The 9337-nt window shown below is 49.5% G+C and overlaps 1 protein-coding gene across 1 annotated transcript in view; it reads left to right on the top strand.

The window, feature by feature from the left end:
* Positions 1 to 9337, top strand: part of LOC108244931 (filamin-B) — a 46962-nt gene that overhangs the window by 27200 nt on the left and 10425 nt on the right. The window contains exons 17-33 of the mRNA XM_017431478.3: positions 203 to 354; positions 440 to 530; positions 781 to 935; positions 2023 to 2140; positions 2459 to 2538; positions 2614 to 2799; positions 2882 to 3196; positions 3485 to 3599; positions 3845 to 4045; positions 4126 to 4299; positions 4607 to 4769; positions 5206 to 5366; positions 5670 to 5961; positions 7115 to 7268; positions 7354 to 7543; positions 7622 to 7869; positions 8141 to 8224. Of these exons, the coding sequence (XP_017286967.1) occupies positions 203 to 354; positions 440 to 530; positions 781 to 935; positions 2023 to 2140; positions 2459 to 2538; positions 2614 to 2799; positions 2882 to 3196; positions 3485 to 3599; positions 3845 to 4045; positions 4126 to 4299; positions 4607 to 4769; positions 5206 to 5366; positions 5670 to 5961; positions 7115 to 7268; positions 7354 to 7543; positions 7622 to 7869; positions 8141 to 8224 (2879 nt within the window). The remainder of the gene's footprint in view (positions 1 to 202; positions 355 to 439; positions 531 to 780; positions 936 to 2022; positions 2141 to 2458; positions 2539 to 2613; positions 2800 to 2881; positions 3197 to 3484; positions 3600 to 3844; positions 4046 to 4125; positions 4300 to 4606; positions 4770 to 5205; positions 5367 to 5669; positions 5962 to 7114; positions 7269 to 7353; positions 7544 to 7621; positions 7870 to 8140; positions 8225 to 9337) is intronic.

The raw sequence follows: 9337 nt of genomic DNA, 5'->3' as shown, positions 1-9337 counted from the left end.
GCTGCAGCTGCACACAGTTGCAGCGCCTCCTACAGGAAACTGGTGGAGCTACGCAGAGAACCACGCCGTTCAGAAGCCTTGTTTGGATTCATGTTTTTATAAAATACACAGCAGAGAAACACTGAGGTCCGGACCTCGGGGTCCTCAGAGCTACGGCCCTGATTGTCTGCGTAAACGGCTGCGGTCTGCTGTGTTGGTTCAGGTGACATCTCTGTGGGGATCAAGTGTGACTCCAGCGACCACGAGGAAGACGTGGACTTCGACATCATCCCCAACGCCAACGACACGTTCACGGTCAAATACGTCCCTCCGGCTGAGGGAAAGCTCACCGTTATCGTCCTGTTCGCTGAGAAGGTGCCAACAAGACTAAAGACACAAACTGGAACGGCGTTTTTTAAATGTCTGCTGACGGTTTTTGTTTATTTTTTGTTGCACGCAGGAAGTCCCACACAGTCCCTTCACGGTGAAGGTGGATCCGTCCCACGATGCGTCGAAGGTTAAAGCAGAGGGTCCGGGACTCGCTCGTACCGGTGAGGCTTCAAATCCAAGTTTTTCTACATTTCAGTTTCTCGTGACTCGCATTGAACCCGACAGGAGCGAAGCAGGTTTACATTCTGAGGACTTTGTTTGATCGAAATGAGTCAAAGTCAAATACAATCAGTCGAGGCGTAATTTGTTGCCATTTTAATGTGCAAGGGGGGGTCGCCCCGCGTTTTAGGAGCCTCAGTTTAAAGATGGCGGCTGTGTTGGTTCCCTGACTCCCTCCGTCTACCTGTCCAGGTGTGGAGAGCGGTAAGCCGACCCATTTCACGGTGTTGACCAAAGGAGCCGGGAAAGCCCCGCTGGACGTCACCTTCTCCTCGCCCGTCAGAGACTTCGACATCATCGACAACTACGACTACTCCCAGACCGTCAAGTACACACCTGCACAGCAGGTAGGTCCGACCCGCACCTGCTCAGCAGCTGTAGGTTCAGGTCTCAGTTTGTTTGGGTCCGAGTGGTGATGGTACCGACCTGTATCCACCATGAAACAGCTGAAGCTCCATTTGTAGACCTGCTCCACGTGGATCATGGTTGTGGTGCCTCCTACCTGTCTGCCCATTCTCCTCCGACATCAACCAGGCATTCCCTCACAGGAGATGTTTCCTCTGTGAACCCCGGAGATGGTTCTGTGTGAAAATCCCAGCAGATCTGGGGTTTCAGAGATGCTCGGACCGAACCGAGCATCAGAATAAGGAAGATGAGGGTTTAAGTGACCGAACGTGGCGTCGTTGTTGAGCTTAAACAAGTCTTCTTCTCCATGTCTGCACGCCTGAATCCACTGAGCTGCTGCCGTGTGATTGGCTGATTAGCAGAACAGGTGTAACTAATAAAAGCGGCCTCTGAAAAAATTAATTTAGGACGGATCAGAGCCTCGTCTTCAGGAATGAGGGCGTTGCTTCGAAAGACAAAACTCTGGACTTCCTGCTCCGTCTACGGTCCAACCCTCACCTGTGGTCCTGAGGTTTGGATCAGGACCAGAAGAACCAGATCCTGGACCCAAGCAGCTGAAATGAGCTTCCTCCGTAGGGCAGCCGGGCTCAGCTTCAGAGAGTCGAGCTGCTGCTCCTCCTCGTCGAAAGGAGGCAGCTGAGGTGGTCCCTTTAGAGGGTTTCAGGCATGTCCCACTGGGAGGAGACCTTATTATGGATTCTGGATCCTCTCTGGTCTGGGATCCTCCAGGAGGAGCTGGAGGAGGTCTGGGTTTCCCTCCTGGACCCGACCCCAGGTAAGAGGTCGAAGATGGCGTTAACTCCATTTTCTGAAGAACTCGATGCAGTAAAGCTTCTGTGGGTCAGCTCATGGGAGCTCCTGGACCTTAAAGATCAGTCCGTCGATAACAGACGTCCATCCGTTCAACACGGCTGCAAAATAATCTGCAGAAAAGGTTCATCAGCTCTGAATGTGGTCCAGCCTCGTCTTCCCACCCGTAAAAACGAAACCTTATTCCGCCTCAGATCCGGTTCTGTGTTTCCTCTTCAGGGCGAGATGAAGATCGCGGTGAAGTTTGGAGGAGATCCGATTTCCAAGAGTCCCTTCACGGTCGGTGTCGCCGCCCCGTTGGACCTCAGCAAGATCGTCGTGGACAACCTGGATGGAAGTAAGAGAAGGTTTTAACTTAACCAGAGTTCAGAAACTCATCGGCTCGTATTTAAACCAACATCGAGTGGGTCGCCACCTCCTTCCCAGCTTCTTCATCTTCTAAGTCATCGTTTCATTGGGGGGTTTATTCCTCACATTAAGTTGGTTTAAAATAATCCAATCCTGACTGCTCAGCAGCTTTTTCTCAGAAGAAAGATGGCCTCTTTCCATAAAACTATTCACCGAAATTCGATTTGATGTTTGTCATGTTTAGAAGGGATGAATGATGTTTTTAGAGCTGAAAACAGGAAGTGGTTCATGGATGAATGTGTTTCAGGGGCGGAGGTCAACGAGGAGCAGCAGTTTGAGGTGAACACTAAAGGAGCGGGAGGTCAGGGTCACCTGGAGGTGGAAGTGGTGCGTAGCAGAGCTCAGAATGGCTTCGTTGTCGTTTCACGTCCATCGTTCTGATCCGACTTCTGTGTCCGGCAGCTGAGTCCCAGCCGGCGGGCGGTGCCGTGTGAAGTGGAGCCTCAGCCGGGCGAAGCGGGCGTCACTTCGGTCCGTTACACCCCGACAGAGGAGGGGCAGCACGCCGTCAGCGTGTCCTACGACGGACACCCCATCCCCGGGAGCCCCTTCCCCGTGGAGGCCCAGCTGCCTCCAGACCCGAGCAAGGTGGGATCGATTCGAGGAAACCAAACTTCTCTGGGAACGTTTGAAATGAGAACAGCCATGATGAAGGCGCTTCTTTGTTCAGGTGAAGGCGTTCGGCGCCGGTCTGAAGGGAGGTCTGGTCGGGAACCCGGCGGAGTTCACCATCGACACCAAAGGGGCCGGCACCGGCGGCCTGGGGCTGACGGTGGAGGGGCCGACCGAAGCCAAGATCGAGTGCTCGGATAACGGTGACGGGACCTGCTCCGTGTCCTACCTGCCCACCGAGCCCGGGGACTACCTGGTCAACATCCTGTTCGAAAACGTCCACGTCCCCGGCTCGCCGTTCAAAGCAGACATCCAGATGCCCTTTGACCCCTCGAAGGTGGTGGCCTCGGGCTCCGGCCTGAAGAGGGCGAAGGTGAGAGCGGAGAGGGGTGCTTTGGATAAATGTTGATTTTATTTCTTCTGTGTGTAGTGTTAGCAAAATATCTCATGAAGCAGGGAATGTATTTAAGATGGCTGCAGCTCGGTCCGTTTCACAGATATTGAGCTGAAACTTGGTTTGGTCGTAGCTGAGAGAAGATTACATCATATATAGTTATTTCCAAGGTTCCACGGCTGTAATCGTCCTTTTTTTAACCACTAAGATGATTTTAGTTAAAATGCAGAAAAGGTTTAAACTCCATGATGCGTGTTGTTCTCGCAGGTTGGGGAGATCAGCGTTTTGAACGTGGATTGCTCTCAAGCCGGACCGGGCCAACTCAGCCTGGAAGCGGCGCTGGACTCCCCGACCAGCCCGACCGGTTCTGGACTGGGTTCAGGTACCGCAGCAGAGGACACTTTTTCTTTAGTTTTTGTCTCCCGTACGAGACGATTCGTAAGTGGGTGAATCACAGCCTTTAATTACAGTTAATGTGTGGCAGACCAGCCTGCTGTCTTCTTACGTTTTGTTTGGACGTAAATAATAAAAAGCACCATAAATCCCCCTGAAATTGTCCCTAACTGTATTTTACACCTCAGTATGTTGTTTTCCAAACATAAATGTAATATTTTTGTGTTTTTCCAGGCATGAAAGCGAAGACGGAGGTTGTGGACAACAAAGACGGGACCTACACGGTGACCTACGTCCCCCTGACCGCCGGCTTGTACACCCTGATGCTGAAGTACGAAGGCGAAGCCGTCCCCGGCTTCCCTGCCAAGGTGACGGTGGATCCCGCTGTCGACACCTCCAGAGTCAAGGTGTTCGGACCCGGCGTGGACGGACAAGGTGCCGGATGGCTCGTTCGGATGGATCCTCTGAGCTGATTGAACAGATCGTCTAACTTTGTTCCGTCGTTTCCCTTGAAGCCATTTTCAGAGAAGCCACCACCGAGTTCTCGGTGGACGCCCGTCCTCTGACCCGGAGAGGAGGAGACCACGTGAAGGCGGAGGTCAGGAACCCATCCGGAGCGCTGACTGACTGCGAGGTGGTCGACAACGCAGACGGGACCTACAGCGTGGAGTACACCCCCTTTGAGAGCGGTACCTCCCCGAACCCTGACCGAACTCCTTAAACCAGGGGTCTCCAGTCCTGGTCCTCAGGGCCACCATCCTGCAGGTTTTCCTTGTTTCTCTGCTCCAACACACCTGATTCAGAGGTTAAATCACCTCTTCATGTTCTGCAGAAGCCTGTTAATCACCCATTGATTCACATCAGGTGTGTTGGAGCAGAGAAACAAGGAAAACCTGCAGAATGGAGGCCCTGAGGACCAGGATTGGACACCCCTTCTTTAAACTGTCGCTTTGTGATGTCTTCTTCATCCGCTCTGTGTTTCGGTGGATATTTCAGGTGTCCACAGCGTTGAAGTTCTTTATGACGACACTCCGGTCCCTCAGAGCCCGTTCAGGGTTTCTGTGAGCGAGGGGTGCGACCCCAGCAGGGTGGTGGCCACCGGCCCCGGGCTCCAACAAGCCCTGACAGACCAGACCAACAGCTTCAACATCGTCACCAGGTACCTCAGAGCGGCGTTTAACGGAAGATTCATTATTAAACTCAGAGTTCATCACTGAAAGCTACATGAGGACATGAGGACGGTGTTAGCTGCTCTGCAGAGGCTATGCCGACCTGTCGTCTTCATCGTTTAACGCCATCAGGCGCCCGTGGCGTGAGACTGAGGATGGTTACCAGGCCTGTCACGATGACGGACGATTAATTGTCTCAGGAATTACTGCGATAAACGATAACATCGTTTGGAGGCCGTTTTAAACTAATGTAATGATAATAACACTCTAAAAGATTATTAAACTAATAAACTTTACTTTCAAAAGAACACTTAACATTGGAACTGGAAAACAAAATAAACAAAGTCTCAATAAAATGTCTTCCCGTTCAGTTACCTTCCCATCAGACCGCCGTTGATTGTTGGGTGCGTTGTGCGTTTTCGACAGAGGCGCGGGAATCGGCGGCCTCGGCATCACCGTGGAGGGCCCGTCGGAATCCAAGATGTCCTGCAAAGACAACAAAGATGGCAGCTGCAGCGTGGAGTACGTCCCTCTCACGCCGGGCCTCTACGACGTGAACATCACCTACGGAGGAGAACACATCCCAGGTGAGACCGGGTTCCTCGTTAATACGATCCGTTAATTAAAGATCCAACAAACTGATCCCAGTTAATTAATTAAATCTGAAGGTTTGCAGGAAGTTTTGTTCAAAACTATAATTTTATTCCAAAGATCCGATGAGATGTTGCACATCTGTTTGTTTCTGAAAGGCTTTAATTTGTCTTAAATAAAACTTTGTTAGCTTCCCTCTCATTTCCTCCAACAAACGGGCACCGATGTGGGAACACAGCCTCCGTCTGATAAAAGTTTAACGTTTTAAAGAGCTTAGTTTTGTTTTTTTTAAAATCCAGGAAGTCCCTTTAAGGTGCCGGCGAAGGACTTGGTGGACTCCAGTAAGGTCAAGGTGTCCGGCCCTGGTGTGGGGTCAGGGGTCAGAGCGAACATCCCACAATCCTTCACTGTGGACTGCAGGAAGGCGGGCGAGGCGACGCTGGCTGTGGCGGTCACGGCTCCTAAAGGAGTCGCAACGCCGGTGGAGCTGACGGACAACGGAGACGGGACTCACACGGCGTCCTACACGCCGTCCGTGGAGGGGCTGCACTCCGTGTCCGTCAAGTACGCAGACGAGGACGTCCCCCGCAGGTACTCGCCGGTACTGCATCACCTGAGCTTTAATTTTAATTTAAAATAAACTGAAAACTGCTGGGAAGTCTCCTTCATCCAGTGGGTTGGAACCACGTCTCGAAAACGTATAAAACTCATTTTTTGTGCGTTAATTTTGTGCAAACATTTACTCCAAACAGGGTCGGCCATTTTTAAAGATACACCTTATTAAAACGGGAATGGTTGGGGATATTAACTGCCTGTTTGTGGCACAGTAGTATATGGGAGGGGGAAACTTTTCAAGATGGGTGGTGACCCTGGTGGCCATTTTGGATCCAGCTTTTGTTTTTTCAATGGGAAGAGGGTCATGTGACACATCAAACTTATTGGGAATTTGAAAAGGAAAAACAACGGTGTGCTTGGTTTTAATGTAACTTTATTCTTTCATGAGTTATAAGTTTCTCAGCACTTATAAAATGTGTTCAAAGTGTTGGATTGGTGATGCAACCCTCTTCTCCCACTCTTCACACACTGACAGCAACACCGCAGGAGAAATGCGAGCACAGGCTTCCAGTATCCGTAGCTTCAGGTGCTGCACATCTCGTATCTTCACAGCAGAGACGATCGCCTTCAGATGACCCCAAAGAAAAAAGTCTAAGGGGGTCAGATCAGGAGACCTTGGGGGGCCATTCAAGTGGCCCACGATGACCAATCCACTTTCCAGGAAGTGGAAGTGGGAGAAGAGGGTTGCATTGACAATCCAACACTTTGAACACATTTTATAAGTGCTGAGAAACTTGTAAATAACTCATGAAAGAATAAAGTTAGGTTAAAACCAAGCACACCGTTGTTTTTCTTGTGAAATTCCTGATAAGTTTGAGGTGTCACATGACCCTCTTCCCATTGGAAAAACAAAAGTTGGATCCAAAATGGCCGACTTCAAAATGGCCACCATGGTCACCACATGTGTGTAAAGGTAATATTCAGATTCAGAGAGGAGATTAAGATGAGTGGAGTCTATTTTATCTAAAAATAACAGTTGATTAAATAATTTTAAGAACTTTTAAGAATATGTTGTAAACTTTGAATTTACACCGATAAGTTCAGCAGATTTCCAGGGAATCGGGGACGTTTGTTACTTTAATGTCTCACTGGTGTCCGCGGTGTCTTCGTCTCGTCTTCGTCCCTTCAGTCCCTTCAAGTTCCGAGTCCTGCCGACTCACGACGCCAGTAAAGTGCGAGCCAGCGGCCCCGGCCTGACCAACGGCGTCCCCGCCAGCTTCCCCGTCGAGTTCAGCGTCGACGCCAGTGACGCTGGCCAGGGCCAGCTGAACGTGCAGATCACGGTGAGTAACGCACACACACACTCACACACACACACACACACACTCGTCTAAAGAACGCCTCGCATTCAAACTGGTTTCCTTTCAGGATCCGGACGGAAAACCGAAGCAGCCCAGTATCCATGACAACGGCGACGGTACCTACACCGTATCCTACATCCCTGACCGCGCCGGCCGCTACGCCATCGTCATCAAGTACGGCGGCGACGACATTCCCGCGTCGCCCTACAGAGTTCGCGCCACGGCAACCGGAGACGCCAGCAAGTGCACGGTCACCGGTAAGAAACACGAAAACGTTTTTAAAACATCACAAACGGCGAGAGAGGAGAGAGGATCTAACGCTGCCACGGCCCCAGGTCCCGGCGTCGGCCCCACCGTGGCAATCGGCGAGGAGCTGGGCCTGGTGGTGAACGCCAAGGGAGCCGGGAGGGGGAGGGTGAGCTGCGTGGTGGTTCAGCCTGACGGCAGCGAGGCGGAGGCCGAGGTGCTGGAGAACGAGGACGGAACCTTCGACATTTACTACACGGCGCCGGAGCCCGGCAGCTACGTCATCTACGTCCGCTTCGGAGGGGAAAACATCCCGCGCAGCCCCTTCAAAGTCACGGTGAGAGCCGGCGCCGAAACGGGTCCGAATCCTCAGAAACCAGCGAGGCGAGATATCACCTCTGACACCTGGGCTTTCAGCTTATTTTATACAAATATCTGGTTTTCAGCTCAGTCAGCAGATCGGCTTTAATTTGAGCAGATTTATTTAAAAACTCGCGGATCCTTAAAGGGTCTGTTAACGGCGCCGCACGCCGGGACCGAGCTGACCCCTCCCACCAGCCCGAGCCGCTCGGTGTCAGCCGTAATAACCTTTACTGTCGTGTCCTCAGGCTACAGACGAAGTACCCATCATGCAACAGCAGACGGCGCCACAGAAACAGGCCACTCCCTCTGGAGCTGGCTTCCAACCATGGGTACCAATACACACCCTCACACACACACACACACACACACGCTCCAGCTGTTTTACACATCTGTACCACCATTAACTAAACAAATTGGGATGTTTGACTTTGAAAACTCATCTCTTCAGGTTCTCTTTTGATTTTGGCTCCTTTTTCGCTCTTTCTCTCCAGTGTCTGATCACTCTTAAAGGATTATTTTACATTTCTTAAAAAGGCTTTTAAATCAGGGGATGGATAACTTGACAAAAAATAAAACTTGTAGTCTTAAAAGTTGAGGTTCAGACTCCTCTGTGGGTCATAAAACCTGGATCTCAAAAAGATCTCCAAAAATCCAATTTTTAATTAAAATTCCTATTATTAGCATATTTTTTTAGCTATTACTAATATTTAATTTATTTATTTGTTTGAACAACACAATCAGAGCACTGTAACAGGTTAGAAAACTTGAAAAAATGTGTTTAAAACGGCTAAAAATACCTTGTTTGTGTTTTTATTTGCCTATAAGATGATCTTTTAGACTTTTTCAGATAATTTGTTGGTAATTTGTTCTAAAAGTGAAGTCAGTTAATTGAAAAAGACTGAAGGTAGTTCTCCGGTGTGTCGGTCTGCAGTTTCTGTTGATGTTTGTTAATTAAAGAGAACATTAACAGCTTAAAATTGGCTTAATTGGCTTTTATCAGTGTGTTTACTCCAGCTCACCTGTCTTTAGGATTGAAGCTTGTTGTTTTTTTTTCCTGTTAAAGATTTTCAGCTCATGTTCACCTGCTGTAAAAAAAAAAACTGAGTGGAAAAGGAGCCAAAGTCCAACGAAAACCTGAACAGATCCTTTGAAGCAGGGGTGTCAAACCCGGAGACGCAAGGGGGCCAAAATTAAAAATCTGATCCTAGCCAAGGGCCAATCACAATCAATATTTATTAAAAATTACATAAATTAACCTTGGTTTTAGATGTATTATTATAGAATTATCAGTTACCTTTTCCCAGTTACAGATTATACAGAATTTAGAGCAAACAGACTTTAATGAACACAGACAAATAGATCAAACTTCAAAAAGCTCATCATTAGCTGTCATTTCTTACGCCTCACTCAGCTTTTAAATGAATTTTTTAACATTAAAACAG

This window comes from Kryptolebias marmoratus, linkage group LG4 (assembly GCF_001649575.2).
Source record: "Kryptolebias marmoratus isolate JLee-2015 linkage group LG4, ASM164957v2, whole genome shotgun sequence".
Lineage (NCBI taxonomy): Eukaryota > Metazoa > Chordata > Actinopteri > Cyprinodontiformes > Rivulidae > Kryptolebias > Kryptolebias marmoratus.
This window is presented reverse-complemented; position numbering and strand designations above follow the sequence as displayed.